At 41.8% G+C, this 15,101-nt stretch overlaps 1 protein-coding gene across 2 annotated transcripts in view; it reads left to right on the top strand.

Annotated features, from left to right (window-relative positions):
* Positions 1-1,093: 1,093 nt before the first annotated feature.
* The window catches only part of LOC129817142 (sorting nexin-3-like), a 40,779-nt gene continuing 26,771 nt past the window's right edge, over positions 1,094-15,101 (top strand). Inside the window, exon 1 of one of the 2 annotated variants that reach the window (XM_055872080.1) lies at positions 1,094-1,588. In XM_055872080.1, the coding sequence (XP_055728055.1) occupies positions 1,427-1,588 (162 nt within the window). In that variant the 5' untranslated portion in view covers positions 1,094-1,426. The remainder of the gene's footprint in view (positions 1,589-15,101) is intronic. The other variant, XM_055872079.1, reaches the window with a different exon arrangement.

The following is a 15,101-nucleotide window of genomic DNA, read 5'->3' as shown; positions in this document are numbered from 1 at the left end:
TTAGGGCCAATTCAAGAGAGAAAAAAAACTGCAAGAGGCGGTGGTACTTATAAAGTGCACATTTTTCGAAAATAAAATGGCAATATTTCTAGAAAGAAGTTGAAATATTTGGTCAATAAAATGAGAATGTTTTGTGACAAAAGTGGCAATATTTCAAGAATAAATCCTAAATTGAATGTTGTGAATAAAGTGGCAATATTTTGAAAATAAATGAGCAATATTTAGAGAATCATGTGGCAATTTTTTTGAATAATGTGGCAATATTTTGTGAATAAAGTGACAATATTACAAGAAAAAAGTGCCAATATTTTGTGAATAAAGTGGCAATATGATGAGAATAAAGTGGCAATATTACAAGAATAAAATAATATACACTACCGTTCAAAAGTTTGGGGTCACTTAGAAATGTCCTTGTAATATTGTCCTGTTTGCAGACAGAAGGAATATGTTATTGAAGAGTCTTTGAATGTAAAATGTTGCAACTGTGGTGGGGATCATATTTCTGAATTCCCTGAGTGCCCTGTTAGGGTGAAAGAGGTTGAGGTGTCAAGGGTCAGGGTTGTACAGCAATCTCCTATGTGAAGGGGTAAGAGGCCACAGTTCTGAAGAAGATATGGTGGTGGTTGCACCGCAACCAGTTGCAAAGGTTATACTTCAATCAAGTGATCTGGATACACTTATTGTGAAAAAGGTGGATTTTGTAGTATTTATAGCCACAGTTATTAATTGTACTGCACAAGTTTCCAAAAAGTTAAAGAAGATGGACATCATTATATCTGCAGCTGAGAAGATTTTGGGCCTCCAAGACTTAATGGATGGAGCACTGCAAGGACTACTGTCGCCTGGAAATGTCCCGCCATCACAGGATCCTTCTGAGCCTGGGTAGGGACGTGATTAAAACAGAAAAGCAGGCTGATTTAGTTTAATTAACATTTCGCAGTTTGTATGGAATTTTTTACATGTATTTTTTACTGCGCAATGTTTTCCTTTTAGGATCCTTATTATCCACCCGTACAGTAGGTGGCGGAATGCACATATAAATGTTGCGAAGGCCATTATACCAAAGAAGAAGAAATAACAGACGTAATTTCCTTTGTAATAAACTACGTTATGGGCGATTTATAAAGCCAATCAAAAGGGTTTACATGCAATATGTATTCCGTAAAATGTATTTTGGTAGACGTATGTAGTTATTTTAATTTAGTTTGTGGGGAGTGAAATGCAATACTTTACATAGCGCATATAACTCTGATTGGTCAATATTTCAGATAGTACACTTATCAGCCAAGAAAATGCAAATGCGCTGAGACAGGTTGTAAACAAAACACAAGGAAGGTGCCAAGCGTCAGCTGCATCTCAGCTGATCGGAAGTGGAGCGCACAACCCCAAACCATTGAGGCTAACTTAGCTAGCTAGTGAGGGACAAATGGCTGATACCATAGCTGATACAAGGAGGCTATTCTCCAAGCCTCAGAACTTGAATGACGCGTATGGACCACCTAGTAACTTTCTAGAGATAGACGTGAGCAACCCTGAGACGGTCGGTGTCGGCAGGACCAGGTTTACCACGTATGACATCAGACTAAAGGTGAGCAAACCATTATCTTGCTCTTTAGGGCAATGCACTTGGCCTTCTTGATGAAGGGGATTGAGTTTAGCTAGAGTTTAGCTAGAGATGTGTACCAGTCAGATGTTAATCATATTTAAACTGTCAAATCAGTTACAGTAGCTAACGTTAGTTAGCCAACCAGCTTTTAAACACGGGGTAACTAGCTAACGTTAGCTGTTGTTAGCATAATAGTTAGCCAACTACCTGGTGGTTTAATTCAACTAACGCGTAGTTATAGTGACATTTTACCAATGCAGCTGTATATTAAAACAATTGAACTAATTCTAGTGAGGTTGTCAAAGTATTGATACATTGTATCATTGCATGGGCCTCCAGTTATTGTCGATAGCCTAGCCAACTTTCTTGCTAATTGTTAGCTAGATGTTATCTTAAGGAATGTGACGCCAATGGCAAGTTACAAATATGTTGTTGAAGGTGGGGGACTTGTTTGTGTTTTGTTCGCAAGAGCTCCATGTCAAACCGTCAGACAGCTATGTAGTTAGCTACATAAACAAATTTGTATGATCTAACGTTACTTACTACGGTCCTACGAACCGTTAACAAATCCTTGTGATCCAGCTACACCCATGTCATCGGGTGTAAAGGGTAGATAATGGTATTTGTCACACACAGAAGTAAAGAGATTGACGAGGGCGTATTTAAACAGTCAATGAGACGTTAATTTCAAGTCTCTACCTAGAAACAGAGCTAGAGCTCAGAGTTCAGCTCCCTCACTCAGTGAAGAAATCTTCTCTTCTCTTATACCCTGACTCAGATATTGAGCAATACAGATTACCCCAGTGTTTTCCCCTTCCCCTCTGTTAGTCAGAGTAATGCTATTCCAGTGAAGGGTCTCTGTGTAAAGTTCAGTGTATTGAAATTGTACTGGTCAGTTTCTCTGGAATGAAGACATGATGTTGAGCAGGCTCAGCATCAGCAAGCCCCACGGACCACTCACTCACCCCAAGCATTTCCTTCCTGCTCTGCTGAGTAAAGGATGGGGGGGTTAAACAGGACAAAATGTATGTCGTCACAAAGCCAGACCTCGGGTCCTCCAATTCTCTTCTTGCGTCCCACTGGTGGGGAAAGGACAGTTGGATTGGAATCAAAGAAGGAGTTTTGACATTCACCTGTGGTTTGATCCATGTTTTAAAAACGGCACTATTAAAGTCACTCTTCAACAACTGTTGAACCCTCAAATCAGCTGAAGGTGCTCTTGAGTGCTTGTAAAGAAAGCAAAGTTACTCAAAGTATCATCATGACAATTAAGATGAGGACAGACAATGCATGGGGCATAACACAATTTTAAGAAAATATATTTTTGAACATGTCTGGTGCTTGTTTTTATGAAAACTAAAGCAAACCAACTGAATACGGTTACTAACGCAACAACACTTTTTTTATAGAATATACTCAGTTTTTTTATCCTCTGCATTTATCCTATATCTTTCACACCACTCTTTCCGCCACCTACACAATGTGCATAATAGAAAACAAATGTCAAATGACCAGATTCATTGCATTTGAGGCAGTGCATCAAGAGCTAACATGCTGACCAGACCGGACACGTCGCGTGCGCGAGCGTCACAAAATAAATTTAGAAATCCATGTTATTCAATTATTGCACCCACACTGCTCGCGCGCACCAACGAGCGTCTGCGTTACCAAGGGCTAAAATAGAAGTCATTCCTATTTCTGACGCAGATCACGCTAAAAGTCCTGCCTCTCCCATTTCCTCATTGGTTTATAGAAACAGGTACCCACGTGCTATCTCCTCATTGGTTATACCCACGTGGGTGATTGAAAGACTAACTGTTTTGCCGGTAGTCGTGGTAATACTATGAAAGTTTAGATGCGATCACCATATAAGTTCAATGATGAAAAAGCCTGGAAGGAGGAGAGATGATTAGAAACGATTCAGTTGGCCGTTTTATGTGTGGATTAATTTGTCGGAGTAGAGGACCTCATTCAGGTAAAATAACAACTCAATGTTTATATCCCAGGACAAATTAGCTAACAAAAGCAAGCTAGCTAAATAGAACAAATTAGCTAGCAAGTGCAAGCTAACTAGCTAAATTGCCATACATGTTTAATGCTTTTCGACCTGTCCCCAAATTAATGTCATTGGTTCAGAGTTTGTTTAGATATTTTAACCTGCGTGTCGTGATCGCGTTTGGTGTAGGGAGACAAAATAAATGTATGCACGATAGCGCATGCGCTTTTTGGTTCCGTGTAAGCATGTTATCACCGTACGACCGTCAAGCCTGTCTGTCTGGGCTGTCTCTCTGTTGTTGTTTGCCTCTGTGTCTGTCTGAAGCCTTGACTGACGGCCCCCATGGTTATTAGTTGTGTAGTGTTTGAGCTCCTAGCAGTCTTGTAGTATTTATAGCTTTCTCCTACCTAGAGAAGCCAGAGCGAGAGAAGCCTGTCTGTAGGCATTAGGTCTGAATATAAGGCTACTGTACTTGATTAGCGTGTAATAATTAGCATATGCGTGTAATCAGCATTAATTGTGTGCTTCGTAGCCCTCCTTGACCCTGCTTTGCATAAGAGCATGGAAGAAGAGGAGCATCCCTCACTTCTCAACAAACGTGGTCTCAACTTTTCTTCGCTTCTCTCCTCATTCCTTTCTTTCCCTTTCTTTAGAAACTTTACTCCCGATTCTAAAGGTGTTTCAGCTATAGCGAAAGGCCTGTCTGGTACCTTGGTGAGCCTGGAATGCTTTGCAGAGTTAGTGTTTCAGGTTCCCTCACCACTTAGCTATAATATTATTTGGATCGCACCCCCCGTCTCCACTCTCCCGGTGCAACTCATCCCCCCCAATACGGCCATACTGAGAGCCTTCTTAATCCCCTCATTGAGGGGAGAAGAATGGATCAGGCCGGTGGGTAGGGGAAGGCCCCCCCTGGGAGGCCACAAAGGCACTCCCTCGCTCTTCATCTACCATATCCCTCCATCTCCAACGTCCCTCGTCCGCCCTTCCTAGTGGAGAGAATAGTCACCTTGGCTCACGATGACTCTTTAAAGTCATCTTTAAAGTACTCGTATGACAATTGACCTTTTAACAGGTGAAATGTGTGCTGTACCTGCACCAGCAGAGTCAGTGGTCAGGCAGGTCACCTCTTCACTGCAATGCCTATAGGCTAGCTTCTATACTTTGAGTTCATGTTTCTTTGGTTTGTACTACTCATTCTAGGTGTCTGTCCCAACTTCAGTATCTGTGGTAACTGTTGCACAACTCTTTTAGACAAGTAGTAGGCCTACTGTAGCCTACGTAACAATCATTCAATGTCTTTGTTTGGTAGTATACATTTTTGTCATTTACGGTTTTCACTGATATGGTCATATGACATTTCTTTCATGATCAGTGCAGTGGTCATTGTTTGGTCACTCGCGTGGCGCATTTCATGATGAAAGGTGACTTATTATGGTCACGTGACAAAAAGTCACGGTGAGAGCGTTTGTGGTCAGTTAGTGGTCGTTTAGGCCTATCGTTTAGGCCCGTTTCTCTGCTAAAACCAGTGTCATGTCCTCAAGTTAACCTACAATTTGCGTGTCCAGACTCCTAAACCTGAGAAATATGGTCTTGCAAAAAACAATGGAATGTCATCTTTGGTCTTTCCATTTGTCATTTGTTTGAAGTGTTCCTTCTTTCTGCCTATCATATGTAGTTTAAATAATCCCCCTGATAATAGAAGGCTATTGCTTATAGGCCTACATTTTGTGGACAACATGTTGAATAGCCTAATTTGAGTTCGCTTTCCAGTTAGTTCATCCACAGGCTTTAGTTGTTTTGTTTTTTCATGTCTTGAATGCTGAGGGGACGCTACATAATCCTGATGTCTCTCAAATGGTTTTCAGTTGGGTGAAAGGACTTTTCTTTCTCTCAGCAGAGTAGTGTATTTGTTTTTTAACTCAACAAACAGGGGAGGGGGGTGGAAGCTTCGCCACCAACATTAGACCTTGCCTTTGGTAGCCTCCATCTCCCCCTTCAGAGAGCACACACTAGAGAGAATGGACTTTGGGGTCTCACTTTATTTATGGACAGACGGGAGCATATAAAAATGGCTCTTATACAGCCCTCTCTCATATCCTCCACCTCTCCACTCCCATAGCCTCCCCCTCTTTCTTTCTATCTATCTTTCTATCTATCTATCTATTTGGGGGGGGAAAACTTTTTGGCCATTAATAAAATAGGGAGGGGTGTGAGTGTCTTGTCAGGCACAGTCAAGTGTAATCCAAAATCTACAGGATCATATCTGACAACTATTTTAATGGAAATGGAGAACATATTGTATCAAGGCTACCATGTCCTACTTGAAATGACAGTATCAAAAGTGGGAGTTGATACTATGGCAACAAAGCAGCTTTCTGTCAGCTAGGCGAGTCGGAGAGGAGAGAGGGAAGGCTGTCGAGCTGTAGGGGCGAGAGAGAGTAAGTGAGAGTGCACAGAGAAAACGATAGAGTGAGACCGATGGACCCAACGCCATTGTTCCCCCCTCTCTTTCCCTTTTGGAATAAGATATGATGAGATGGTATTGTTCTGCCATTTTTCATACTTTGTATTTTTTAAAGGGACAGCTAGGTAGGAAGGGTGCGGGGGAGTAGGAATGTGGCGTAGGCGGCCTTCAACAATTCTCACAGAAGAGGGGGGACCTTTATCTCTCTGCCCCCCCGTTTTTAATTACCTATTCTATTGTCACTTAGAAATGTCCTTGTTTTTGAAAGAAAAGCAACAAAAAAAATCCATTAAAATAACATAAAATGGATTAGTAATACAGTGTAGACATTAATGTTGTAAATGACTATTGTAGCTGGAAACGGCAGATTTTTAATGGAATATCTACATAGGCATACAGAGGCACATTATCAGCAACCATCACCCCTGTGTTCCAATGGCACGTTGTGTTAGCTAATCCAAGTTTATCATTTTAAAAAGGCTATTGATTAAAAAGGCAGCTTCATTAAATAGTACCCGCAAAACACCAGTTTCAACATCAACCGTGAAGGGGCAAAAAATGTGCTTTTCCTTAAAAAACAAGGACATTTCTAAGTGACCCCAAACTTTTGAACGGTAGTGTCTATATAATATTTTTACAATAAATGCATAATGTTGGTTTAATGCTGTAACACTAAATAAAACAATTAATAAAAGCCCATTACTGCTAATCACTTACTAACCTTAATTTAATCACATTAGGGCAATTCCACATTAATAGAGTGAAATATGTCAAGTTTTCTGTAGAAATTGTCAAAAGTAGTCCTTGTGCATAGAGTTGTTTGTTTAACTTTGCAATAATTGTTTTTTGTTTGACATCCATGTAAAGGGAAACATCTGTGTGTGTGTAGAATTATTTTAATTTAATGGCTTTCTTTTTTCATTCAAAAGTAAAGTTTGTTTCCCATTAGTAAAATTATTGTGAAGGTTGTCACTTCACCTTTTGAAGGGAACAATGTTAAAGGGGAACTGCACCTGCTGATTTGGCCTTGTGTTTTGGCTTGCTCCTCAAGAAATGCTGGCAGCCACGACAGAAGCCAAACATGAGATTGCTTGGGGTCACTTTAATAATGTTTACATACTGTTTTACCCACTTTATATGTATATACAGATCCTCAAAAAGTTCTACAGCTGCACTGTCGAGAGCAACCTGACCGGTTGCATCACCTCCTGGTATGGCAACTGCTCGGCATCTGACCGTAAAGCGCTACAGAGGGTAGTGCGTACGGCACAGTACATCACTGGGGCCAAGCTTCTTGCCATCCAGGTCCTATATAGTAGGCAGTGTCAGAGAAAAGCCCCAAAAATTGTCATAGACTGTTCTCTCTGCTACCACACGGCAAGCGGTACCGGAGCGCCAAGTCTAGGACCAAGAGGCTCTTTAACAGCGTTTACCCCCCCAAGCCATAAGACTGCTGAACAGTTAATCAACTGGCCACCGGACTATTTACATTGCCCCTCCCCTCTATTTGTTTTGTACACTGCTGCTACTCGTTGTTGATTATCTATGCATAGGCACTTCACCCCTACCTACATGTACAAATTACCTCGACTAACCTGTACCCCCCACACATTGACTCTGTACCGGTACCACCTGTATATAGCCTCATTATGGTTATTTTAATGTTACTTTTATTTATTTATTTTTACTTTTTTTAACTTTAGTTTATTTGGTAAATATTTTCTTAACTCTTCTTGAACTGCACTGTTGGTTAAGGACTTGTAACTAAGCATTTCATGGTAAGGTCTACACTTGTTGTATTCGGCACATGTGACAAATAAAGTTTGATTTGATTATACTGTATTCTAGTCATGGCTCATCCTATATAACTACTGTTGTGCACACCTTTTCTATTCATATACTATCCATATACACCATATGTATATATACAGTGCCTTAGGAAAGTTTTCAGACCCGTTGACTTTTTCCACGTTTTGTTATATTACAGCCTTATTCTAAAATAAATATAAAAAATCCTCAGCAATCTACTCACAATACCCCCATAATGACAAAACGAAAACAGAAGTACCTTATTTACAAAAGTATTCAGACCCTTTGCTATTAGACTCGCAATTGAGCTCAGGTGCATCCTGTTTCCATTGATCATCCTTGAGATGTTTCTACAACTTGATTGGAGTCCACCTGTGGTAAATTTAAATTGATTGGACATGATTTGGAAAGGCACACACCTGTCTATATAAGGTCCCACAGTTGACCGTGCATGTCAGAGAAAAAACCAAACCATGAGGTTGAAGGAATTGTCCATAGAGCTCCGAGACAGGATTGTGTCGAGGCACAGATCCATCATTCTTAAATAGAAGAAGTTTGGAACGACCAAGACTCTTCCTAGAGCTGGCCGCCCGGCCAAACTGAGCAATCAGGGGAGAAGGGCCTTGGTCAGGGAGGTGACTAAGAACATGATGGTCACTCTGACAGAGCTCCAGAGTTCCTTTATGGAGATGGGAGAACCTTCCAAAAGGACAACATCTCTGCAGCACTCCACAAATCAGGCCTTTATGGTAGAGTGGCCAGACTGAAGCCCCTCCTCAGTAAAAGGCACATGACAGCCCGCTTGGAGTTTTCCAAAAGGCACCTAAAGACTCTCAGAACATGAGAAACAATATTCTCTGGTCTGATGAAACCAAGATTGAAGTCTTTGGCCTGAATGCAGGGACTGGGAGACTAGCCAGGATCGAGGCAAAGATGAACGGAGCAAAGTACAGAGATCCTTGATTTAAAACCTGCTCCAGAGCGCTCAGGACCTCGGACTAGGGCGAAGATTCACCTTCCAACAGGACAATGTCCAGAAGCAACTCTTGCGTTGTGTGCTTAGGGTCAAGTCTCTGAATGTCCTTGAGTGGCCTAGCCAGAGCCCGGACTTGAACCTGATCGAACATCTTCGGAGAGACCTGAAAATAGTTGTGCAGCAATGCTCCCCATCCAACCTGACAAAGCTTGAGAGGACCTGGAGAGAAGAATAGGAGAAACTCCCCAAATAAAGGTGTGCCAATCTTGTGGTGTCATAACCAAGAAAACTCAAGGCTGTAATTGCTGCCAAAGGTGCTTCATCAAAGTACTGAGTAAAGAGTCTGAATACTTATGCAATATTTCAGTTTTTATAATTTAGCGAAAATGTGTAAAAACCTGTTTTTGCTTTGTCATTATGGGGTATTGTTTGTAGATTGAGGTAAAAAACAACATTTCAATCCAATCAAACATTTCAATCCAAGTGTGGGAAAAAGTCCAGGGGTCTGAATACTTTCTGAAGGCACTGTATATTATATATTTATATTCTGGTATTATTGCACTGTTGGAGCTAGAAACACAAGCATTTTGCTGCACTTGCAATAACATCTGAGAATCTGTGTACACGACCAATACACTTTGATTTGGGTGTGGTTTGATGTAGGTTATCTTGGTTGTGTCCTTGCCACCACCAAGATACACCCATCTGTCAGAACCTTGACTGCAGTTGTTTCCCCCACACTCAATCACAACGAACAAACCTCCTGCAGACTGAATTCAATAACAACAGGCAGATGTATGGTTTGATGCTGGAGGAAGCTTTGAATGGGTCAGTAGCCTACAGACCTGTATGAGAAGGATGCAATTGCTGAATTTATTTAGATATTCTAAACTAAATGTTTTGATAACTTCCAAATGTAGGTACCGATCCATTTAGAAGAAACAACCCTTTACATAAAACAATAGAAGCTGTGTCCTGCTAATATAACAATGTGCACCTTTCATCGTCATTCCCAGCCGATACAGATACTGTGCCTATCGGCATTTTGTCTGTTGGTAATGGGGCTACCTTGGCAAACATGTCAGAGTGGTCATATCTTCCTTTGTGGTGTCCCGTATATAACCAGAGTTCCCTAATCCTGTTGCAGAATACACAGGGTTTCTCCGTCCCCATATTGACTGATACCATTCAATTCAATAATTTAAAAAGACAATATAAGTGAAAGTTGTCCAATAAAATTGTTATGCTGAGTGCCAGGTCTTTCTCCATTTAGAGATATCAGTATCAACCCATTTGTCAGTCTGGAGTGGACATCACATCATCTTGCAAGTGTCCATGTGCTGGCTGATACATGTTTCTGTGAACACAAACACACATAGTCATTGTTCTATTCTCAACGGCAGTTCCAATGGTCATATCTGACACACAAACAGGTATTATATTTAAGTTTGAACAGGTCAGATAAAACCTACCCAATTATGGTCTCCCCATCAAACGACAGAGGCTGGCGTCTGGAAAAAGCTTCTACAGTCCTCTCCAACTGTAGAGAGAGGCTGAGTTGAGGCAGAGTTCAACAGTGACTGATGGAATGAAAAGGGTGTTGCAAATACTGGACTGGATTTCTTCTATACTATATTATTAGTAATCACATTCAGTCCCGCATTGTGGATGTGTTGAGTGCCAGGTCTCTCTCCATTCAGAGACAGTATCACGCCTGTCTGTTGGTCAGGACTTCATCACCTCAACTTGCAAGTCTCCAAGTGCTGGCTCCATAGATGCATCTGTGAACACATCCACAGTCACTGTTCTATTACCAATGCCAGTTAGGATGTGTGATGTCTGACAAATTAACATGTACTATGATGGAGTTGTAACCGGTCATACTAAACCTACCTAATTCTGGTCTCCCCATCGATGACTGTTGGTGAGCAGGCAAGAGGTGGGTGGAGGTAAGGTCTTTGATTAGCGTGGTGGAACCAACCTGATCGCTGCATTCACCTTTCTGTTTCACTTCAGGGATGTAGTTTTGAGGGAGCATGCAATTGGCATGCTGACTGCAGGAATGTCCTCTAGAGCTGTTGCCAGAGAATTGAATGTTCATTTCTCTACCACAAGGTCGTTTTAGAGAATTTGGCAGTACGTCCAACCGGCCTCACAACCGCAGACCACGTGTAACCATGCCAACCCAGGACCTCCGCATCCGGATTATTTACCTGCGGGATCGTCTAAGGCCAGCCAATCGGACAGCTGATGAAACTGGGTTTGCACGACCAAATAATTTCTGCACAAACTTTCAAAAACTGTCTCAGTGAAGATGATCTGCGTGCTCGTCGTCCTCACCGGGGTCTTGACCTGACTGAAGCTGATAATGTCCCAGTTCTTCAATGGCCTGCATACTCACCTGACATGTCACTCGTTGAGCATGTTTGGGATGCTCTGGATTGACGTGTATGACCGCATGCTCCAGTTCCCGCCAATATCTAGCAACTTCGCACAGCCATTAAAGAGATTCCACAGGCCACAATCAATAGCCTGATCATCTCCATCCAAAGGAGATGTCGCGATGCATGAGGCAAATGGTGGTCCCACCAGGTACTGACTGGTTTTCTGATCCACGCTCCTAGCATTTTGAAGTGCATCACAGATGAAGTGCATCACCATCAGCCATTTTCACTTGGAAGAGGCTACCATTAAACATTTCGCTCCCTGCTTTTACATGACCATCTGGTCTGGAGTTTAGTGCTTTTATTACTGTTCTGGTTAGCGATTGTATCACCGTCGTGGATTTGTATCACTGTCGGATTTGTATCAGCGATTGTATCACCGTCATGGTTATTTTATCATCCCTTGTCGCCCTGGATGTCTGCCTAGTTGAGGGCCTCTTCGGCTTCCTCCTGTTACTTGCTGCATTGCTCCCCGCCTGCCCTGGTCTGTCTCTTCCAGTCTGGTACAGGTGCCCCCGCCACTCTCTCTCTCTCTCTCTCTCCCCAGAGCTTTGCTTGCCTACATCATACACATACACCACATACTTTTTACTGATCTGCTGTTGGACTCTTTGATTAGGGATTCTTGCTATGCTTATATTATTATTTAGGAACGCTTTTATATGAAGTCGTAGCTCATTTTAATATTAGTGTTTTTAGTGTTGTGTTGTCTACATCTTAGATTCTTCTGTTACATTTGTGCTTAGTGATGTGTTTTCTCTTATGTTAATTAATAGGGCAATAAATGAACATGCTGCTGTTGTCTACCCTTGACTTTTACAATGTTGTCGATACTTTTTAGAGCCCTTTGCTCTGTGAATGGGGAAATATGACTGTTTCTCCCTCATGCCTTGGGAGAAATCACACGCTTGCTCTATAAATGCACGTGTGAACTTTGCACATTTCTCCCAAACAATGGGGAAATCGGACTCTTCCGCTTACATGTCAGAACCGTTCTCTTGGTACTTAACCATGTCTCTGGACTTTACACATCTCCTGAAATATGTTGCGTTAAAGAATCTGGAGACTGGATTGTCATTCAAGTGCTGTCTGTAAATCCAAATGTTGTAACCCCCGATCTAGACTTGCCATTATCTTGCTGCTTCTACTGTCTGCAAATGTGCAATCTAACCCAGGTCCTGACATTTTTACCCCTGACAAATTAAGTAGTCAGAGTGGCCTGAAATTTCTGCAAATTAATGTAAGTCCTCTGCCGAAGATATATTGATTTTGTGAAAATATGGATATAAACTGCTGACACTGGCCTCCCGGGTGGCGCAGTGGTCTAGGGCACTGCATCGCAGTGCTAGCTGCGCCACCAGAGTCTCTGGGTTCGCGCCCAGGCTCTGTCGGAGCCGGCCGCGACCGGGAGGTCCGTGGGGCGACGCACAATTGGCTTAGCGTCGTCCGGGTTAGGGAGGGTTTGGCCGGTAGGGATATGCTTGTCTCATCGCGCTCCAGCGACTCCTGTGGCGGGCCGGGCGCAGTGCGCGCTAACCAAGGGGACCAGGTGCACGGTGTTTCCTCCGACACATTGGTGCGGCTGGCTTCCGGGTTGGAGGCGCGCTTTGTTAAGAAGCAGTGCGGCTTGGTTGGGTTGTGCTTCGGAGGACGCGTTGCTTTCGACCTTTGTCTCTCCCGAGCCCATACGGAAGTTGTAGCGATGAGACAAGATTGTAATTACTAGCGATTGGATACCACGAAAATTGGGGAGAAAAAATAAATAATAATAAACTGCCGACACTGATGTATTTATGCTTTCTGAAACCTGGTTCAGAAAATCTTTTAGACAAAAATATTGGCATAAATGGTTACCTGCAGATCGTAAATCTAAGGGTGGTGATGTTGCTGTACTGCATACGTAAAAGACAAGATCTCGTGGCCGTTCTGATTTCTGTTAATTAACCTAAGCAATTTGAATCTGTCTTTGAACCTAAACCTCAGCTCATCTTGAAATATTGTTGTATCTTATTGTTATTGACCTCCATCTGCTACTGCTGGCTCTCTGGATTGTATTTTCAAATTGTTAGTACAGCATTTCAACTCTGAGTTTCTATTGATGTGTGATCTGAATCAGGCCTGGTTAACATTAGCTCTGATCAACTAAAAATTATATGCAATAACTATAATCTCACTCAGATTGTCAACAGTGTAACTAGGTTGAATATAAAGTATCCTCTGAAATCCTCTTTGATTGATTTGATCTTAACCAATATGCATCGTTTTTTAGTTGTTGCAAATGACATAAGTGATCATTGTGCTGTTGCCTTTGTGAGAGAGGGTCAAATTCCTAAGCGATCTCCACGTGTCATTACGAAAAGAAATGGGAAGCAGTTTGATATTCAAGGTTTTTTACATGATGTACAGTTGAAGTTAGAAGTTTACATACACCTTAGCCAAACACATTTAATCTCAGTTTTTCACAATTCCTGACATTTCGTCCTAGTAACAATTCCCTGTCTTACGTAAATTAGGATCACCACTTTATTTTAAGAATGTGAAATGTCAATAATATTATAGAATTATTTATTTCAGCACATTCCCAGTGGGTCAGAAGTTTACATACACTAAATTAGTACTTGGTAGCGTTGCCTTTTAAATTGTTTAACTTGGGTCTAATGTTTCGAGTAGCCTTCCACAAGCTTCCCACAATAAGTTGGATGAATTTTGGCCCACTTCCTCTTTGCTCGCGCTTTTTCAGTTCTGCCCACAAATTTTCTATCGGATTGAGGTCAGGGCTTTGTGATGGCCACTCCAATAGCTTGACTTTGTTGTCCTTAAGCCATTTTGCCATAACTTTGGAAGTATGCTTGGGGTCATTGTCCATTTGGAAGACCCATTTGCGATCAAGCTTAAACTTTCTGACTGATGTCTTGATGTTGCTTCAATATATCCACATAATTTTGCTTCCTCATGAAGCCATCTATTTTGTGAAGTGCACCAGTTCCTCCTGCAGCAAAGCACCCCCACAACATGAACCTGCCACCCCCGTGCTTCGCAGTTGGGATGGTGTTCTTTGGCTTGCATGCCACCCCCTTTTTCCTCCAAACATAACGATGGTCATTATGGCCAAACAGTTCTATCCAGCATCTTCACAAGGTGCTTTGTTGTTGTTCTGGGATTGATTTGCACTTTTCTCACCAAAGTACGTTCATCTCTAGGAGACAGAATGCGTCTCCTTCCTGAGCATTATGACAGCTGCATGGTCCCGTGGTGTTTATTCTTGCGTACTATTGTTTGTACAGATGCACGTGGTACCTTCAGGCGTTTGGTAATTGCGCCCAAGGATGAACCAGACTTGTGGAGGTCTACATTTTTTTTTCTGGGGCCTTGGCTCATTTCTTTTGATTTTCCCATGATGTCAAGCAAAGAGACACTGAGTTTGAAGGTAGGCCTTGAAATACATCCACAGGTACACCTCCAATTGACTCAAATGATGTCAATTAGCCTATCAGAAGCTTCTAAAGCCATGACATCATTTTCTGGAATTTTCCAAGCTGTTTAAAGGCACAGTCAACTTAGTGTACTTCTGACCCACTTCTGACCCACTGGAATTTTGAATTATAAGTGAAATAATCTGTCTGTAAATAGTTGTTGGAAAAATGTCTTGTCATGCACAAAGTAGATGTCCTAACCGACTTGCCAAAACTATAGTTTGTTAACAAGAAAATTGTGGAGTGGTTGAAAAACTAGTTTTAATGACTCCAACCTAAGTGTGTGTTTAACTTCTGACTTCAACTGTATTTAACATTGAATAGAATTGA

Source organism: Salvelinus fontinalis, chromosome 20, assembly GCF_029448725.1.
Source record: "Salvelinus fontinalis isolate EN_2023a chromosome 20, ASM2944872v1, whole genome shotgun sequence".
NCBI classification, from domain to species: Eukaryota; Metazoa; Chordata; class Actinopteri; order Salmoniformes; family Salmonidae; genus Salvelinus; species Salvelinus fontinalis.
This window is presented reverse-complemented; position numbering and strand designations above follow the sequence as displayed.